The following is a 21,323-nucleotide window of genomic DNA, read 5'->3' as shown; positions in this document are numbered from 1 at the left end:
TGTTTGTGTCCGTTTTGACTCATTTCCAAATCACACACAGACACACACAGCAGCAGCAGCAGCAGCAGCAGCAACCTGGTAGAGCCAACCCTCCAACCAATGCTTACCTAGCAAAGAGGATGACAAACATCCCATTCAGTTGCTATCTGAGCCCCCTCCCCCCTCCTCCCCAACTCTCATCCCTGACAACATCATCCCTGTGAAAATAAGATCATCGCCCACTTTGACGGGCCCTGAAGACATGGTTTTGCTAGCAATCCTGGGGACCCCAGGATGATACAGAGCCCATCAAGTGGTTGCTTGCTTTGATTGCTGTCTCCAGGACGATTTGTTGGGCTTTTATTTCTATAAGCCTCCCAGTGTCTGAACTGAGTGGTATTTTCTTAATAAATAAAACACTAGAGATTCTTATGGGGGCTTTTTTAGGGACAAAACTAGGTTCCTACAATGTCATCCTCTTACATGTGTGACATGCATGACAGACAGTTTGCAAGTGGTATATCCATGCCTCTTCAAATAAACCATGTGCTGCAGAGTCCTTGACTTATTACAACCATGATTGCAACCAGAATTTCAGTCACTAAGCCATTCAGTTATTAAGTAAGTTCGCCTGATTTTTAGTTCCTGTTTTGCTATGGTTGCTAATCAAATCACCATGACTGTTAAGTGATTCTGGCTTCCCCCACTGACTTTGCTTGTTGAAAGCTCCCAGGGAGAGTTGCCAGGGACCCGAAATTTGATCATAGGACTATGGGATACAGTAATGGTCGCAAGTATGTGGACCAGTCCCTTTTTTTCAGTAATGTCGTAACTTCAAACAGTTGTTAAACAGTTGTAAGTCAAGGACTTGCCTTTTTTTTTAATAATGGAGGAGGACAATAATTAATTGGAGGACAGTAATTAAGAATCCTGGTTTTCATGGATAGCCGGTGGAGAGGGCTTTCTTAGTCACAGAAATTAACAGGGGAAGAGTAAGAAAGAGGGAAATTGGGAGGCATAAATTAGATGCAGTAAAAACAATGACAACATCTCTAAAGGGAACCACAGCTTTCTTTTTTTTCTTTTTTTAATGCTATATTTAAAAATGCAAGTATAACTTGTTCTATTTCATTTAATGAACTACGTTTTTAAAGTAATGGAGAGGGAACATGCACATCTTATTTATGGGCTCATGTATTTGCTAGGGATCCCACAAAAGAGAAGGACCAGGGGAGACATCAGAGCAGGGTTCCAATATTTGAGGGGATCTGGCAGGTCAGAATGGGGGGTGGGGTTCATCAATAGCAGTCTTCCAATATCTGAGGGGCTGCCTCAGAGAGGAGGGGGTCAAGCTATTTTCCAAGGCACCTGAAGGACAGAGAAGGAATAATGGATGGAAACTGACCAAGGAGAGATTCAACCTGGCAATAAGGAGAAATTTTCTGACAGTGAGAACAATAGAACAATAGCTTTGCCTTCAGAAGTTGTGGGAGCTTCATCACTGGAAGCTTTCAAGAAGAGACTGGACTGCCATCTGTCGGAAATGGTGTAGGGCTGTGTTGGTGAACCTATGGAACATGTGCTAGAAGCGGCATGCAGAGTCATCCCGCATGGGATGCGCGGTCTCACTGGCTCCTCTTCCGTGTTTCTGTGCCCAAACGTGTTCCAGTACGCTGGTCTTCATGCACGCAGGACCACCAAAACATGGAAGAGCAGCATTCCGTCGCACCTGCGTGTGCCGGCACCCAAACTTCCGTGTTTCCGGTGCGTGCATGCATAATGGCCAGCTGTTCATTGGGCACATGCACGTGCCGGAAACTGGAAGTTTGGCTTCCAGCGCACGCATACACGACAGAATGCTGCTTTTCCAGGTTTTGGTGCTCCCGCACATTTCCAGGTGGATGGTTTTGCGTGCCATTTACAGCACGCAATGACGTAAACCACTGGTGTAGGTTCTCCTGTGTTTTTGTTTTTTGGGGGGAGGGGGGTTTGGACTAGATGACCTACCAGATCCCTTCCAACTCTATTAATCTGTATCTGTAAAATCTTCTTCATTTGGAAGTCGCTTCCTTTTATGCTCTTTTTCTCATCTACAACAGGCGGGTATAAGGATTTAGCTGTTGTTGCCTCAGATAGCACCCCTTCGCTCTGGGGTAGAAGAGCCATTGCTGAAAAAGGCAGCCAACATTTACAGGAAGGGGAGGGGGCGCGTTTTTAATTCTGCATGCAAATCCTCAAATGAATACAGATGATTTCTGACAAATCCAGGGAAGCTCTACACTGCACAAATCAGAGGCAATTCCCTTCTTTCCTATAAAACCGCAGGCAGCCTGTAAGGGTCGGGATCTATGAAGGGAAAGAGAAAAGTACTTTCAGTTTAGGAAAAAGAGTAAACAAGAGCCACCTATTTCATCAACACACCTGCCTTCTACAATCCTGTCCCTCCCTCCCTCCTTCTCCAACCCCCTCCCTCTCTCTAACACACAGAAACTTATGAGGTGTAGGGTGTGGGGTCTGGTGGGCTGGGAAGCAGGCCCAAGACCTCCATGAACCCCAAGGGGCAGGAAGTAGAGTATGGGTTGCCCCAGATGGCAGAGAAGGCTTTGGGGGCTCAGAACAGGCCTTCGACTATGCCTCCTGGGGCCTCCCCCAAGACCCCCAAGGCACCCCATGCTCCTCTTAATGGATCATGCATTTGTTTAATGACAGCATAGGGAAGAACAGGAATGTGGGGTTGTAGGTAATTAATATGATCATGTGGATGTTTTACTCAATGCCCATCATGACTTCCAACCCTAATGGGCAGCCTCCATTATGGTTTTTAGTCAACAATTACTGTTGTCAAAAGTACTAGCACTTTCCCATAGTTTCCTTTTGTTCCTGGAAATTTGTGTCATCTTTGCCATCGTTTATTCCTGTCTATTCTTTATTTTTTTAAAGGCTATTTAATAATGCATTTAATATCTATAAAATGTCAACTCTGAAGCTGACCTGACTGAGACCATCTTGAGGCTTCAATGTGACCACAAGGGAGATGAGGGTTTGGGAGGAGGGAATAGAGGGCTTTTGTAGCCAAAACAAAATACTTTCCCCTGGGACCCAAGGACATTCCAACAGGTGGCTAAAGAGAGGAGGTGCAATGTTACCAAGCAACTGGAAAGCCCTCTGATTGGACCACGTGACTGTTTGTTTGGGGAAAGGGAAAAACTTTTACTTTTAATTAGGTGAAAACTGTGGGTTACATTTAGAGTCAGTTTTCACCATTCTGTGCCAATGTGATATATCCGAATAAATTGTTGTTTGAGGAATCTATCTGCCTCAGAGTTCTGCTTGCTATGGGTGTATTACTTGGACATTATCCATACATCTCTCTCTTTTACTTTGTTCTGCAAAGAATACTACATCCAAAAGATTCCTTCCATGGATGTTTGAATACTCACAGTGTTTGGTTTAATGGTGAGTCATTGATCCACATCCATTTTTCCTCTGGCAATTTGAATGTGAGCCCAATCCATGTATCCATGTTTGTTTTGTTCTGAATGAATTCCTATAAAATATCAATTAATTTTCATTACAAGGATGGCTGTTGGAATCTCTAACCATGCCCTATTATTGAAGTTGGGTTAAATTCCTCTGAATGAATTGTGCCTCTGATGCAGTGGGGTACTTTAATGGGTGGATTTCCTCCCGTCTTTTTCTCCTTCTGGTAGAAAAGGATGGAATAGATGACAATTAAACATTGAAGTTCAATAGAAACAATCATGAGAGAAAGTCCCTACTATGTATTAATTTGGGCGATGCCACTTTCTCTGAAGTATCACCTGAAGCCTGCTGGTAAACCCAAGCCCAGCCACCGCAATCTTTCTAATTAAAAATAAAAAAATAGGAAAAGAAAGTTATGGATTCTTCACCTGCAACAAATTCTTTTACCTGCTGTCCTGTATTAGAAATCACTAACAGCTGAGATCCTTTTGCTGTACAGTCCTTGTAGCTTTGTATCCAGGGAAAGATTGAAGTAGAAATCCAGTAGCATTTGTCCTCATATGAAAGCCACGTCCTAGGGCACACATTGCAGGATCTATTCTCTAAGAAGGTAAATAAATCTTTTAAAAATTCACATTATTGAGTCTGGCGTGGAACCTCAATAACAGTCTGGTTTGTCACAGCAACCAAACAGGACAGGTGCAGACTTCAATGGATAGTTAGGACTGCAAAAATAACTGCAACCAGCTTGCCTTCCTGTCAAGGCTGATTTGCTCTGCAGTCTTACTCTGCGCTTTTGCACTTTTGCTCTGCACTTTTGCTAGCAGCCAGACAACAGGAAGTGGGGGACAAATAATTGGAAGGTATGAGTGGCTGGGAAGGAATTGAGGAATTCATGTGCACCCCCTGTAGTCTGGGAGAATCTCTACATCTCAAGCTCAAACAATGAGAGTCCTCTGAGTAGAACAGACTATTTCCCCAAACAAAGGGATTGCATGGATTGGTTGAAAATGAACAGTGGGTGGCCTGGGAGGGGGGAGGGAGATTTTAAAGTTGCCGGGTTTTTGCACGACAAGTCACAACCGTCTTTGCTTTCTACTGTTCCTATATGGATCTATTAGTAAAGCTATGCTCTTGGTAAAATAATATGCCAGGAGTTTCCTTTTGTTGCTTATGCCAATGGTTGACACTTCCATTGAGAACCTGTATATTGCACAAACCAGAAAGAGGAAATTTCTACCGATTCCTCACATCCTGAACATAAACTGTTTCAACTTTTCCCCTCAGCATGCTGCTATAGGGCATTGCGTGCCAAAATGACTAGATACAATGATAGTTTTTCCCCATGCCATCTCTTTGCCGAGCACCTAATTCCCATAGCACAGTCTTAAGCCTAAAAATATTCATCCATGTGGTATCCATTGGCTGAATGGCTATAATCCTTTTCATCTTCTCATCTTTCTCATCTTCCCATCCTTCTACTACCTTCTCCTATTGGTATGTTATGATTTATTATGTTGTTTGTATCTGATGATTAATGATTGTAACTATGATTTATGACCTGTCACCTGGTTGTCTATATGTACCCTGAAAGCTTATGCCCCTTGTGTGTCCAATCACACTTGGGCAATAAAGAATAAAGAAAGAGTTTGTAATCAAGTGTACTGGTGTTTTTCAAGCCCCTTACAATAACGCTATTTTGAACTGTGAGAAAGGACACCATTTAAATTTTTATTGCTTAGGGTCATTTATTCATTCAATTTTAGTTTGCATTTGAATAGGTTTTCATTTTAAGTGAGAAATCATTGGACCTATTTACAACTGTGAGGTAGTTAAAGAACTCCTCCGAGTTGTAACGGAGAACCAGTTTCGCTAGGTCCAAGAAAAGGGTCTCAAATCCATGGCTTAATGTGCCTGTAGGCATGGAGATCCCTCACCACTGGAGATGTTCTGTGGGGCTAGGTAAAAAGGTAAAGGTTCCCCTCGCACATATGTGCTAGTCGTTCACGACTCTAGGGGGGGATGCTCATCTCCATTACAAAGCCAAGGAGCCAGTGCTGTCAAAAGACGTCTCCATGGTCATGTGGCAGGCATGACTAAATGCCAAAGGCATACAGAATGCTGTTGCCTTCCCACCAAAGTGTTCCCTATTTTTCTACCTGCTTTTTTACATGCTTTCGAACTGCTAGGTTGGTAGAAGCTGGGACAAGTAATGGGAGCTCACTCTGTTATGCAATGCTAAGGATTCGAACTGCTGAACTGCTGACCTTTCTAATCGACAAACTCAGTGTCTTACCCACTGAGCCCCCAAATCCTCCATTTTATCTTCACCTGAACTCTGAACTGCATCAAAAGAGCCATGGGATTTCTTTCTCTTTCTGTGTTTGGTAACTCCCTGAAGGCTAAGCACTTTTTCACTGCCTAATTGTCAGTAGATCCTACTCTGCTTGAAATAGATAGTTTTGAGAAAGAGACAGGAGAAGCACAAAGAGCTATTTGTGTTCAGAGGAAAAGCAGAAAATATGATCATGACGGAAAAATAAAGATGACAGACATACTGTGGGATAATAATTTCTGAGAAAGTAGAACATGGTTCACAGGAAGGTTTGAGCTCAAAATAGATATTACCTTTAAATGTATCTGTAGCGTCACACAAATGTTGCCTTGCATAAGACCTGAATGCTTGTAATTGGCCATTTGTTTCGGTTTCAAGGTGATTGCACTGATGTGTATTTGGAATTCCAGTCATTTCCTCTGGTTTTTGTGGGCTTCTGTTTCTCGCACTGCAACCCGGGTCTATAAAAGAATTAACCAGAATTACAGTACAGTTACATAATTAGAACTATACAATATCTCTGATGTTATATTCTGCTCCAATATGAGAATGGGTTGTGAAGTTACTTTTTCATCACTGTCCTAACTGAGGACAATCACCTGATTAGAAATGTGCCCCATTCTTCAGGATTGCAAGAGACCAACTTTCCTTCTCATACAAACCTACAATCCTGTTCATTCCTGTTGAGGTATAAAATGAACTCAGGTTTATTTCAACACATAGATTTTGATTTTAATATTTTCCCTTTTCTCTTTTAAACAGAATAACAGAGTTGAAAAGGACCTTGGGGGTCTTCTACTCCAACCTCCTGCTCGCTCAGGAGACCCTATACCAGAGATGGGTTGTTGCTGGTTTGGCCCGGTTCGGCCGAACGGGTAGTGATGGTGGCGGGAGGCTCCTCCCACTCACCCAGATGCTTCTGCGCATGTGCAGAAGTGTTGCGCATGTATGCGCGAGCCCGAACAAACCGGTAGTAAACAGGTTAGCAACCCACCACTGCCCCATACCATTTGTGACAAGAGACTGTCCAGCCTCTTCTTAAAAGCCTCCAGTGATGGGACACCAGGGGTGGGTTTCAAAAATTGTTCGAACCTACTCTGTGGGCGTGGCCTCCTTTGTGGGAGTGGTTTTTTCTGTCCCTCTCCATGTATCCCCACCCCAATTGGAAACGAGCTGGCTATGAAAGACAAGGGAGCACAACCCGCACGGCTTGTTCAAACACCAAAAGAAGGGACAGGAGAGGAGTTTGGCTGTTTGAAAAGCCCCGCTTGGAACTCCTCTCCTGTTCCTTCTTTTGCTGTTTCTACATGCCGAGTGGGTTGCGCTGCCTTGTCGGCAAGGGTGCTTTGCAGCGACAGGGGCCAGGACCGGTACCGGCATTCTCGGAAGTTAATTACTTCTGGGTTCACTGACCATCCGGTCTGCACAAACCGGGGAGATCTGGGAGGAACCCACTTCTCTGGGACACCCACAACTTCTGAAGTCAAGCTGTTCCATTTTTTTCTTAATTTTAGGTTGAAACTCTCCTTGATCCGTTGTTTCCTGTCTTGCCTTCAGGTGCTTTGGAAAATAGATTGATCCCCTCTTCTTTGTGGCAGTCCCTCAAATATTGGAACGCTGCTATCATATCACCCCTAGTCTTCCTTTTCACTACACTGCCATATCCAATTCCTGCAACTTCATATGTTTTAGCCTCCAGGCCCCTAATCAGTTTGTCAACCAGTTACAAATCCATCTGGTGGTGATCCTATGTATCCCACATTTTTCTAGCTTACCAAGGAGTAGGTTGTGGTCTATAGTGATTTGTGGATAATTGTCCATTGAATTGAAAGTATATGGTTAGGCTTATAAGATCAGAATAACACAGTAATAAAGTTGGAAGGGGCCTTTGTGGTTTTCTAGTCCAATCACCTGGTCAAGCAGGAGAGGAGACCCTATTTCATTTCGAACAAATGGTTGCACAATCTCTTCTAAAAACCTCCAGTGACAACTTCTGAAGATAAGCTGTTCCACTAATTAATTGTTCTAACTATCAGCAAATTTCTCCTTATTTGTAGGTTGATTCTATCCATTGCTTCTTGTGCTGCCTTCAAATTGAGAATAGGTTGAGACACACACACACACACACAACACACACACAGACACACACACACACACACTCTTCTTTGTGGCAGGTCCTTAGATATTTGAACATTGTTAACATGTCATCCCTAGTCCTTCTTTGGATTAAAGTAGACAAACCCCATTTCTACAACTGTTCTTCATATGTTTTTTTAACCTTCAGTCTCCTAGTCATCTTTGTTGCTCTTTTCTGTACTCTGTCTAGAATCTCAACATCCTTTTCATATCGTAGTGATGTGGTATTCCAAGTGTGGTCTTACCAAGGCATTATAAAGTGGTACTAAGACTTTATGTGATCTTGATTCTATCCCTGTGTTCTATCTCTCCTAGGATAGCATTGGTTTTTTGGGGCAGCTGAAGCACACTGCTGGCTCACATTTAAGTGATTGTTCACTGGGTCTCCATGATCCCTCTCACAGTTATTACTATTGAGCAGGTTCCACCTTTTCTATACTTGTGCATTTGTATTTTCTTAACATTGAATTTCAATTTGTTACATAGGGCACCATGTTCCAGTCTATTGTGAACCTTCTGTATTCTGTATTTTGAGCCTATCTTCTGGAGTGTTGGCTATTCCTGCCAACTTGGTGTCATCTACAAATTTGATAAATTGTCCTTTTTTTCCCCTGTCTAAATTGTTTATGAAGATATTAAAACCACTGGGCCTTGCCCACGCCTCACTTCCCTCTATGTAGATACAATTCCATTAAAGACTACACATTGCATGTGATTTGTCAGCTACTTACTAATGCATCTAGTGGTGATGCTGTTTAATCCACATTTTATTTTATCAAGTAATAGGTTTAGGGTCTACTTTATCAAATGCCTTACCCATGTTCTGGGTAATGAAACTTCTTCAACAAAACAACCAAACTCAGAGAGCACCCAAGATCCCTCATTTCAACCCTGAGCTACAATTACTCCTTGTGATCAAAGCTGCTTTAGCTACACTTCTATGAGAAGCAATGCTTTTAATTGTTGATTAAAAAGCTCAGTACATTTGATTCTTATTCATGGAGGGTCATCATGCTCTCTTCTCCTACAATACTCACCATAAACTCCTATCAGTATCATGGCCACTATCAAGAGAACATTCCCAGCACAGGAAACCCACAGAACAATCCAACGCCAATGAGGGCATAATCGATGATCTGCAACATCAAGCAGAAACAGTTTCCTTGGCTTTCCAGTGTTTGACACATATGATATTCCAAGCCTTCATTAAGTCCATTTTCACTTCCTTATATTTCATTCAAAGGGATCTGAAGTACATCTACTCTTACTAGAGAGGAGAAACTCTGGGAGATAAGTGGCTCCCAAATAATCTGGTCTTATCAACCTACATAACACATGACTGTACAACACACATGATATAATTATAAGAAAAGTAGTAGAGAACTGGCAGAGATTAAAGAAGAACAAAAGGGGACTCAGAAGAAGATAGAGAGGAAAATCCCTATTTACTGCCTTTTGATTAAAAATCCTGCAAGAGATAGGAATGGATGAAAAACAGACATTTAAAACAATGTGTCACTCCAACCATATAAACCTTTAGAGCAGGGGTGGGTTCTGGTCCAACCATATAAACCTTTAGAGCAGGGGTGGGTTCTGCCGGTTCGCTCGTCTGCGCGCTTTGTGCACGTGGGAGTGCTAGATGTGTGTACATGCACAGTTCAATGAAAATTGCTGTGCGCATGCACAAAACCCAAAAACAAGATGGTGGCAGTGACCTGGCGACCAGGGAACTGGTTCGGGGGTCACTGCTGGTTCCATCGACCCAGGCCGCCATACCACTACCGGTTCGGCCAAACCAGATCAATTGGTTGGAACCCACCTCTGCTTTAGAGGGAATAACTGGCAGCTCTTAGGATTTTATCTGTAAAACCGCGGGAGAATAAAATGTGCATATCTCTTACCACAAAGCAGACAAATAAAGAACAATTCTATTCAAATAGCCCTTGATAACTATTTCCATTGGATTCCTACAAGTTTGTTTTTTAAAAAATCCACCTTGGCAGTGAACCTTCACATTTCATGCATGGTAGAGAAATGAACCCCTTTTTTTGAAAGCATCAAGGACTGCAGTGCTCTGTTTCACCGAGACCATCAAGGACCTCCAAGCTGAGACTAACTTTGGTACAGTTACTTGGGAACAAAGGCAACTGCAAGACATCCAGTCCAAAGACTTCCTTCTGTTTTCTATATGAGAAGAAGCAATAAATCAGATCCAGTCCTATGTGGGATATTTTGGACAGTGTAATTGCTTCTGTTACTGTGATCATTATTACAGGATATCTTATAGTTTCTCTACAAGCTAAACGCAACATATATAGCGGGCCTCCCTCTGTTACCTGCACAGTAATAAATCCTGAGAGAGAAATTAAGCTGGGAAATAGTGTGACTGGATCAAAGTTGCCGAGGGAGCTTTGCAGCCAAATGTCAACTTAAATCTGGATCCTCATCTGCACCCCTACTGCCTATGTGGGCTTCTATTTTCACGTACATGGCTATTACAAAAACTGAAATGGAGTATTATTCAGAAAACGAGCCGCTTTTCTCAGTCAGAGAGGCTGTCCTGAAATAAATGAACTTACCTGCCTGTTGAACAACATCTAATTTTGTGCTTCTTCTTTTGGGTGCGGCATATACAGATGTAATATTTTGATAGACTAGATCAGCTTCCATGGTCAACTGCAACCTCAAATAAATGGGCTTGTATAACTGAGACGTTTTTAATATGCCTGCATATGACTAACGGAAGTGTTGTTGATCTGTATTACCTAAGTATACAGTTGTGGTTATATCCTCCTACAATGAAAGGAGAAAAATCTCTGGTTCTATAGTTCTTCTGTAGTTTATTTCCAGACAACAGTGCAAATGAAGCAAAGAAGCACTGTTGCAGTTTAGAAAGGAAGCTAAGATAAAAAGTTTGCAGTTTCTTTTGCTATATTTGTGCTGTCAAACCATCAGAATAGAGCTGGATGGGACCTTGGAGGCCTTTTAGTCCAATGCCCCGCTCAACCAGGAGATCCTATACTATTTCAGACAAGTCTGGGAATCGTAAATACCCTTAAATGCCTTCAAATTTGTCTTTTAACTTGCAAAAAGGTTTACGTCTCCTATGCCTCCATCCCTTTATTTTTACCTAAAGTGTTGTTTTTTTCTTATGTGGAAAGGAGGCTCATTTCCCAGCCTAAAGGTCAGGAGAGGGTGGGCTTGTGTCATTGGACACTTGACCTTTCTATAGTCCCAGCCTTCTATACAAATGAGTCCATCAACACAACTTAAATGGGAACTATTTTCTGGTTGTGAGAGCGATGTGACACTCTTATCCAAAACAGAAGTCCTTAATAGTCCAGGAGAATCAACAGGTGGGGCTTCTCCCCATCAACCCCCAAAAAACTACATTTGCTAAGGACACTTGCACAAAACCTCTGTTAGTTGGATATTCTGAGAATTGCAGTCCTCACCTAACTGGAGATCACCACTGAAGAGATGTACGAAGGCTGCTTAACCGTGTAATTTTACCTCTGACACAATCTATATTGGATTTAGCAGACCAGCTCTGCATTGGTGAGATTATGGCAGCCATTCTATAGAAGCTGTTTTTCAGATCTTTCTGTCAGTAATGAAGTGACACTCTTTAGAGTCATTTGGTCTCAATTGATGAATTACCTCAACTTTGAGGAGTGAGATATTATTTGCTGCATTGGCTCAAACCACACATTTTGCAATGCCCATTCTTATTTCCTGTGTATCAGAAAGCAAGAAAGCTACTGACTCTGGTCAGAATAAAAGACAGCCTTAAAAGGTGTTTGCAAGTAGGAAATACATTATTCTCATAAGCCTGACCACAACTTCTTTTTCCACAGCATGCAGTCTCTTATTAAATGAATGCATTGCAAAAATGATCTTTCCAAAATTATTCCCAGCTTTAGAGCACAGAGAACATCAGCCAACAATGTGCCTCCAGGATGCATTGGATCAACTTGATTATGACATCTGGAGTTCATAGGATTTTTGCCTCTGGGAGCTGGGGAGGGCAAAATTGGGATGCATGGGGGTTTGGAAGGCCTGCAGAGTGCTTCTGGGGGCTGGGGACAGCAAAAACCGGATGTGCAGAGGCCATAAACTATTTTTTTTCTTCTTTTTCCTCTTTGAAATCTAAGTTCGTCTTAGATTCTGGTGCATCTTATAACCCCAAAAATATGGTATGTGGGTTTGTGTGGGAATTAGGTAGAGCTGGTTTTGCTTTCATCAGTGCCGAAATGTTGTACCCAATAAAGTTTTGCATTCAGACATCTGAAGGTCTAGAATGTGCTTGCTTTGGTTGGGTTCATCAGTTGGACCATTGACACAATGAAGATAACAATAAACGAAGCAACATTGTCATTCCATACATTGCAGGAATATCAGAAAAGCTCAGGGGGATCTTCAGCCAACACAACATAGATGCACACTTCAAACTTCACACTCAAGAATATACTAAGGCAGAAGTTTGTCCACCCCAAGGACAAAACACCCAGATACAAAGTGAGCAACATGATATATGTAATACAATGCAGTGCACCATGTGCAGATCTGTATATTGGGGAAACAAAACAACAACTTCATAAATGCATGCCATAACATAGGAGAACAAACCCATCAGGACTAGATTCAGCAGTCCATCTTCATTTAAAAAACAAAGGCTACTCTTTTGAAGACAGTAAAGTCCACATTTTGGACAGAGTGGACATCTGGTTTGAAAGAGGAGTCAAAGAGGCCATTTTGTCAAATTGAACATCCCTCTCTCAACAAAGGGGGAGGGATACAACATCATCTATCTCCAGTTTACAACACAATCCTTTCAACAGTTGCTCCACATCCATTTTGCACAACTCAGGTGACCCGGAGGACACATATAAACCTCCAGGTGACCATAATGACTCACTAACAGAAAGCAAATGACCAGCTATCTGCAAGGGGTACACAGCCAATCCCCAGGTTATGAACATTCATTTAGCACCTGTTCAAAGTTACAAGATAAGCATCCCCTAATGGTTACGAGCAAGTATCAAAATTACGAATGTTGCAGTACCATAGCAGTTGCTCGCCCTTACGAATGACTGCAGGACTGCAACATTCACCCTATTCCCCCCGCCCCTGCTCCCCACAACTGCATCCCCCTCCTATCCTGCTGCACTGGACTCACTTACATTAGAAGTTCTGTCCCCTCTCTGCCTCGGTTATTTTCCTTTGGAGGGAAAGGGCAGTTGATGGAAGCTCCAAGGTGCCATAATATCACATGAGTTCAGGCACCTTTCCTCTTTTGCAGAGACTGGGTGCCTGAACTCTCATGAGATCGTGGACCCCAGAACAATTCATTCTCGGCCCAAAATGTGTTTGCGCTACCTGTCTCTGGCTCCCCGCACCAACTCCTTTCCACCACCACCAGGATACTTTTTGCTGAGATGTAAACCTGATGGAGACTGGAACCATCACAGAGGGATTCATTCCATTTTGAAATGCCCCATAGACTAGGGTGACCAGACATCCTACATTTGGCAGGACAGGCACGCCTTCTAATAATTTTTCCCGCGTCCCGGGCCATTCCCAAAAGATCCCGCTTAAGTTTGGCGCCTTCTTCGACTCACTCCCCTGCCCATCCATTGCCGCTTGCATGGGCGGTGTAGCGTAACGAGTGAGCGGGTGGATGGGCAGGGGAGCGATCTTGCCTTTCCAGCTCCACTTCTGGACAAGCCGTGGGAAAGCCTCCACGAAAAGAGCCGCCTAGGGCCACCGCTTCTTCTCCGAACTCAGAGTAAGTGACGGGCGGGGCAAGTGAGCGGGTGGATGGTGGTGGGATCGCCGCCCGCTGCACTGCAGCTGACTCACCCCGGGCCGGGCAGGCTGGGAGGCTTTGGGCGTCCAGATGGGAAGAGCACGGAGGAAGGCAGAGCGGCGCTCGACGCGACTCTGCTACTTCTGCTGGAGGACCCCTAGATAGGGAAGGCCGGTGGCGGGGCGGAGCAAGGGAGTGCAAGCAGCAGATCCCAGGCTCATATGCAGACGGAGCTCTCCAGGCACAGGAGCGCTGGAAAAGTGGGCCGCTCATGCACCCACCGGGACAGAGCACGCTGGCTCGCTCGCTCCAGCCCTGCCTGCTAGCACGCTAAAGTGCCGGCATGACTTTGAAGTGCTGGCTTGCCGCTTGCCTTCCACGTCGGCCCGCATGGAAGGCAGTCCAGCCACTATCTCCCCCTATCCACTGGGTCTTTACCAGCCCTTGGTAAAGCAGCCACGAAGACCTCAGAATAAATATTCGGATGCTGGGATGTATCTATAGAGTGGAGATCGAATAATATGTATCCTGCTGAATGTGGCTGAAGCATATGTAAGTTCAAGGATATTATTTGGAGAGATGAATCATTAAGATGGTTAAACTTTTGCATTAAATCTCTGAGTGAGCCAGTTTAGTATAGTGGTTAAGACACCGGGATAGAAATGGGGAGATTGTGAGATCTGGTCCCATATTAGCCATGAAGCTGGCTGGGTGACCTTGGCCAGATCCTCTCCCTGAGTCTGGAGGAGGAGGAGGAAAAGAAGATGAAGTAGTAGAAGTAGCAGCAGCAGCAGTAGTAGTAGGAGTAGTAGTCAAGGGCAAGCAATTTCCTAACATCTTGCAAGAAAACTGCAGGGACTTACATAGACAGTCTCCAGAAATCAATATGGACTTGAAAGCGTGCATGCATACACTTCACACTATTTTAGGAAGAAGAAAACCCCCGTCACCTTGGCCAGCTAGTATTCCAACACTGACTTTGGAATTTCTTCCCCTAACATTTAATCAGAATATGCCTACTGGTGGCTATAGCCACAATTTTCTGTTCTGTCCTCTATTTGTAGATTTTGCATTTCTTCCAAAGTCAGCTGCTGAGGGTTGGTGATAATTTTAGATATTTTCCTCAAGCTTTTACAAAAGAATCTAACCAAGTAACGTTCAATATAAAATTGGCGCCAGATAAGCATCCGCTGAATTCAAAAGGTGTTGGACTTAGACCTCCACCTCTTTCCTTTCTTCTCCTACACACACAGCCCTATTGTATCTGCCTTCCACCATTTGCTGCTCACAGGAACGGTGAATTCTCCACTTCCCATTTTCAGACTTTTCACAGAAAGTTTGCCCAAATATTCCCAGGTGCTCCTTTCTTTCCGTGGGATGGTTTGGGGGCTTAACTTTTACTTTGGAGGATCTCAACAATGCTAGATCATTCTGTTGAATACTAGCGCGGGAAATATGAACGCGTGTATAAAGGACTCCTTTCCTGATTGGTTCCCGGGCGGAGCCGGTTCAATCTTCACCCTGATTGGTCGAGCTACTCGACGCCCCATTGGCTCCTCGTTCAAACCCGGGGGTATAAATGTTTGGCGCGAACCACGCCACGTTGAATCGCAGTTTACTATGAGCTGAATAAAGTCACTTCCTCATACTTTCTTGTCGCGTCCTTCCCTTCGCTCCAAGATACAAAACTGGCGACGAGGATGGGATCCCGATTCCCGCGACCACGGAGAAGAACAGCCAGCTGCCACCGCGTCTGAACCAGCTAGCACGCTATCTTCAGGCTGAGAACGCCGGCAGCGAACGCGAAGTTTTCTCCGTCCTCCCTCTCTCTTCCTCCGGCTCCACACCACGATGGCGTCATCGCTTCCTCCTTTCGCGCCATTCGGCGGAGCCACCGGAGAATCATGGGACGGGTTCATGGAGCGGTTCGAGTGCTACCTGATCGCCTCGAAAAACCAGGCTCAGACCGACGAGGAGAAATGCAGTTTCTTCCTGTCCTGCTGTGAGCCGTCCATGTTCGCCTCTGCGAGAGCCCTGGCCGCCCCGAGGCCAGCCTACAAACTTGGGTGGGCCGAGCTGATGTCCAGGCTGAGGAACCACTACGCTCCTTCACCCTCTCTGTTTGCACGCCGTTTCGCTTTCCGCCGCCGAGTGCAAAGGGCCAACGAATCCATTAGCCATTTCCTAGAGGCTTTACGCACCGTGGCCGCCCAGTGTGATTTCGCAGACCTGGAGGAGAACCTTGCGGAACAGTTTGTGTGCGGGGTCCGCGACGCACATTTACGCGGCCGATTACTCCGGAATCACAAGATTACCCTGATGCAAGCCGTGGAGATAGCGCGAGCAGCCGAACTCTCCGAACAATCCACGGCCGACATGGAACGCCTCCAGCTAAACCCCCCCGCACAAACCGCCGCGGGGCCACCCACCCAGACGAACCTCGTCGACGATCTCTCCCCTGCCGAAGACGAGGAGGAGGAGGAGGAAATCGTCGGCCAGATGAGGATGCAGCCGAAGCAGAGGCCACCCCAGCAACCGCCGGCGCCCGTTCAGCCAGCCTCAAACGCACCTTGCCGCGGATGTGGCGGCCGCCACAGCCGCGCAGCCTGCCCGTACCGCTCTGCCGTTTGCCGCCGCTGCCGAGGAGAAGGGCACCTCGCCAGAGTATGCCGGGCTCCCCTGCCAGCCCCGTCGTTCATGCAGCCCAGCAACCAGCGCCCGGCGCCGCAACGCCGCCAGCAACCGCGTCCCGCGAGGCGCACCGAGGACTGCTACTCAACCTACCAGCCCTCCAGCGCCGACTGCGTGGTCTACCAGGCATCCCACGTTCCCGCTGGCCACCGGAAAATAAGCACCGCCGTCCGGCTCGAAGGTCAGCTTTGCCAAATGGAGGTGGACTCCGGTTCATCCCGTTCTCTCCTATCTTGGGCTTTGTTCTCCCGCCTTTGCCCCGGGGTTCCCCAGAGAAAGCTGCGCCCCGCCGGGGTCTCCCTCCTAGACTACCAGGGGAATGGGATTCCCACAGCTGGGATATACCACATCCGGGTGGAATACGGGAATTTTAAAGGGAAACTCCCAGTTTTAGTCGTTAGGAACAACCTGCCCGCTCTCCTGGGGTTGGAATGGTTCCCTGCCTTGGGCCTCACCATAGAAGGGGTACACAGGGTAGTTCCCCTCCCCGTAGATAGCGTCCTAGACGAGTTCTCAGACGTGTTCGATGGGAAATTGGGTTGTTACAAGGGTACCCCCATTTCCCTCTGCCTCGATCCCCAGGTCGCTCCCGTTAGACTAAAGGCACGCAGGGTCCCTTTCGCATTGAGAGCAAAGGTAGACGCGGAACTTGATAAGCTTATTGAGCAAGGGGTACTCGAGCCCGTAGATCACGCCCGTTGGGAAACCCCCATAGTCCTCCCGGTCAAACCCGACGGATCGGTGAGGATATGTGCCGACTACAAGTCGACCATCAATTTGGCCCTGCAGGCAAACCCGTATCCGGTTCCCGTAGTGCAGCACCTACTCCACTCTTTAGGACAGGGCCGCATTTTCGCCAAGCTAGACATGGCTCAGGCCTACCAGCAGCTTCCCGTAGACGACGATGCGGCTACAGCCCAGACCATCGTCACCCACCGCGGAGCCTTCCGTTGCCGCCGCCTACAATTCGGCGTCTCGGTCGCCCCTGGGATTTTCCAGAGCCTCATGGAGCGGCTGCTCCATGGGCTCCCAGGCGTCGTTCCTTACTTCGACGACGTCCTGGTCGCAGCCCCCAGTCACTCGGAACTCCTGAAAACACTGCGGGAGGTCCTCACACGTTTTAGGGAGGCAGGACTGAAATTAAAGCGCAGCAAATGCGAAATTGCTGTTCCTAAAGTCGAATTCTTGGGGTTCCTCATTGATGCACAAGGCATCCACCCCACTCCTTCCAAAGTTGCCGCCATCAAAAACGCACCCGCACCCACCTCTAGGGCGGAATTACAGGCCTTCCTGGGGCTTTTAAACTTCTACGCCCCTTTTATCCCCCACAAGGCGTCACTAGCTGAGCCGCTACACCGACTACTGGACCGGTCAGCGGCCTGGAAATGGGGTAGCCGTGAAGCACACGCGTTCGCGGCTATAAAGGATATTTTAACTTCATCGGCAGTCCTAATCCAGTACAGCGATAGGATGCCTCTAATCCTGACTTGCGACGCCTCCCCCTATGGCGTAGGGGCGGTTCTGAGCCACATCCTCCCGAACGGCTCAGAAGCCCCCATAGCTTTCTATTCCCGGACACTCTCCTCCACGGAGCGGAACTACAGCCAAATCGATAAAGAGGCCCTGGCTGCAGTCTCCGGCATTAAGCGGTTCCATGACTACCTCTACGGTAGGAATTTCACCCTGGTCACGGATCACAAGCCTCTCCTGGGGCTGCTGGCGGGCGACAAGCCAACTCCCCCCATTTTGTCCCCCCGCATGACTCGGTGGACGGAGTTCCTAGCAGCGTATTCGTATACGCTGTTATACCGTCCGGGCAAACAGCTAGGGCACGCAGACGCTCTAAGCCGTTGCCCTCTGCCAGAGACGGACACAGCCCACGTGCCCGCGCTCTCTGTTCTGTCCATCGCCGAATCCGACCTCCCCGTCTCGGCCGCGGACGTTGCAGCCTACACAAAGGCTGACCCCGTCCTATCTCAGGTTGCTTCATGGGTTTTGAGGGGGTGGCCCACGGAAAAGGTAGCGGAAGAATTCCGCCCATTTAAAGTGCGACAAGCCGAACTCGCCCTTCACGGGGGGTGTCTTGTCTGGGGGGATAGGGTAGTGATCCCCACAGCCCTGCGGGCACGAATCCTGCCTGCACTCCATAAAAACCACCCAGGCATAGCGCGAATGAAAGCTTTAGCCCGTAGCTATGTGTGGTGGCCCTTGCTAGATTCCGAAATCGCAGATTATGTAGGCCGATGTAGAATATGCCAAAATTCTAGGCCGAATTCCCCCACAGCCGCTCCTCGCGAGTGGGAAATCCCTAGAGGCCCATGGTCCCGTTTACATATTGATTTCGCCGGTCCCTTTCACGGCCGAAACTTTATGATAGTGGTAGACGCTTACTCTAAGTGGGTGGAGCTGGTAATCATGACCTCCACCACAGCGGAGAGTACAGTGAGGGCCCTGCGTAAGATGTTCACTACCCATGGGTTACCGGATGTGATAGTGTCCGATAATGGGCCCCAGTTTACCTCCACCACGTTCCAAGAATTCCTGGCCCAGCAAGGAATCAGACACGCGGCCACAGCCCCCTATCACCCAGCTAGTAATGGCCGGGCGGAGCGCGCAGTTCGCTCAGCGAAAGAAGCCTTGGGCCGCATGGGCCAGGGCGACTGGCAAGAGAGAGTGGCGGCTTACCTCTTGAGCCAGCACTCCATACCCTGCCCAACGACTAATAAAAGTCCCGCGGAGCTCTTGATGGGTAGGAGATTGCGAACACCCCTAGACAGACTCCATCCACTTTACGCAGGGGATCTGCCGAGCAACCTGGGGGCCCTCCCTTCCCACGCGTTTAAGTTAGGGGATCCTGTATGGGCCCGCTCTTTTTCTGGGGATCCACGGTGGGTTCCCGCAACCATCACAGCCCTGACTGGCCCCTGTTCCTTCAGGGTCGGCCTGGCCGACGGAATACAATGGAGGCGCCACGTGGACCAATTAAGGCGTCGTCTTCCCGCGGAAACAGACGGCCCAAGTTCCTCAGACACCCGCTCTCAGCCGGAGCCACCTTCGTTGACTCTTTTCCCCACGGACCGTTTCCAACCGGGGAACGGGAGACAAGCCGATGCGAACTTTCCGAACAGGCGCACCTCACCCGGCTATTCCATTCCTCGAACCTCTTATCGAGACTCTGAACCTACACCCCTACCGGACTGCACGGAGCCGTTACCGGACACTCCGGCCACCACAGAAACACGGCCCCGGACAGACGAACTTCGGGCACGGGACCCGGGGCCAGCACTCTCTCACGGGACCGCACCGCAGGTTCACCGCCCCACCACAGACACGCCTCCGCCGGCGGCCCCCCCCCCGCCGACGGCCGCCGGGGAGCCACGAAGATCGGGACGAGAACGCCACCGTCCTGCCTACCTACAAGACTATGTTTGCCCTTCCTAAAGGAACTCTTTGACTGGGGGGGGAGGGGTGTTGAATACTAGCGCGGGAAATATGAACGCGTGTATAAAGGACTCCTTTCCTGATTGGTTCCCGGGCGGAGCCGGTTCAATCTTCACCCTGATTGGTCGAGCTACTCGACGCCCCATTGGCTCCTCGTTCAAACCCGGGGGTATAAATGTTTGGCGCGAACCACGCCACGTTGAATCGCAGTTTACTATGAGCTGAATAAAGTCACTTCCTCATACTTTCTTGTCGCGTCCTTCCCTTCGCTCCAAGATACAAAACATTCCTTTCAATCTTCCTTTGTGTATTGTTTCTTTTATTCGTCACGACACTGTTTTTATGCACCGATTCCTCTGTCAACAATACTGAACAAGTCAGGCTATGAGTATCAGGAGATTGTAGACATTTGCTAGGCTATCCCACCTCCTTTACATTGCAGCCATCTATTATCCACAAACTTTTCCACAATAGCAGTGGGATCTCTAGTGCCATTCATTTCATTTAAATGAAGAATTTTGCAGCCTGTTTCCCTGACTTTTCTTTTCCATTTTATTTCTGTCTGGTATTTACTATCCCCCCCCCCCCTTCATATTTGTTCACTGCAAATCTAGTAAGAGTTACCTGCAAGTCTTAAAACTCATTAGCATGAAGATCAAAGAGGACCATTCTTGAAAAGGTTGAAGTCTTCCAGGGGTGTCTGAAATCTGTAGTGAGAGAAAGACTGTGCCAGGGCAGAATGGGACAGCACACAGCAACCAGGTCGGTGTGGGAGGATGGGTAGAAGCAGATGGGTTGGTGCAGAAGGGTGGGTGCAAAGGAGTGGAAGTGGCTAGCTTGCTACAACTACTGTGTGCTTACTGCATCTTACTGCCTCCTTGTGATGCCAGAATGAGGCAAATCTTCAAGCTCAGAATTGTGTGTGCATGTGTGTACGTGTATGTATGTGCGTGCAGCATGCCGAAGGAGAAGTCCTTTTCCCCAAGTCAGGGTGAGATTGGCAGCTTCCCTTGTTGAAAGTGGAAAAAAGTCCCCAAATGTGGAACAGAGTATGTGTCTTCCTGCGTGCGTGTGTGTGTGTGTGTATTCACAGCATGCCAAAGGAGAGGTCCTTCTCTCCAAATCTGAGCACAATTGGCAGCTTTCCAGCTCATATGTGGATAAAAATCTCCATGCTTGGGAACAGTGTGCATGTATGTGTATGTACACACATTTGGCTGCTGGCAATTTGGGTAGGTGAAGACTTGGTGATCCCATGTCCAGTTAACTGGTTTGACTTGTTCCACATTGACACAGCCACAGCCACACAGTTGCACCCAGCTAGCCCTGCATACCCAGCCATGACAAGCCAGTCCTGCCCACCTGGCTGCACTGAGTCAATGCCAGGCTGGTCATGCCCCATTTCTTCACGCCCACCCATCCACGCCCATCCAGTCACACCTACCTGGT

General features: G+C 47.3%; 1 protein-coding gene across 2 annotated transcripts in view; it reads right to left on the bottom strand.

Annotated features, from left to right (window-relative positions):
- LOC148047851 (C-type lectin domain family 2 member D-like) overlaps nucleotides 1–20,664 on the bottom strand; it is a 44,848-nt gene extending 24,184 nt beyond the window's left edge. The window contains exons 1-6 of one of the 2 annotated variants that reach the window (XM_087708535.1): nucleotides 20,499–20,664; nucleotides 10,513–10,616; nucleotides 8,971–9,069; nucleotides 6,091–6,258; nucleotides 3,910–4,064; nucleotides 3,416–3,526 (exon numbers count right to left, since the gene is read on the bottom strand). In XM_087708535.1, the coding sequence (XP_087564661.1) occupies nucleotides 3,416–3,526; nucleotides 3,910–4,064; nucleotides 6,091–6,258; nucleotides 8,971–9,069; nucleotides 10,513–10,616; nucleotides 20,499–20,524 (663 nt within the window). In that variant the 5' untranslated portion in view covers nucleotides 20,525–20,664. Of the gene's footprint in view, nucleotides 1–3,415; nucleotides 3,527–3,909; nucleotides 4,065–6,090; nucleotides 6,259–8,970; nucleotides 9,070–10,512; nucleotides 10,617–20,498 lie in introns of those variants that run through there. The other variant, XM_087708534.1, reaches the window with a different exon arrangement.
- Between the last annotated feature and the right edge of the window lie 659 nt (nucleotides 20,665–21,323).

The sequence above is a fragment of the Thamnophis sirtalis genome, unplaced genomic scaffold, assembly GCF_051295495.1.
Source record: "Thamnophis sirtalis isolate CommonGarterSnake01/CBP01778 unplaced genomic scaffold, rThaSir2_p1.2 scaffold_3, whole genome shotgun sequence".
Classification (NCBI taxonomy): Eukaryota; Metazoa; Chordata; class Lepidosauria; order Squamata; family Natricidae; genus Thamnophis; species Thamnophis sirtalis.
Note: the sequence above shows the minus strand (reverse complement) of the source record. Positions and strands in the feature narration are given on the sequence as shown.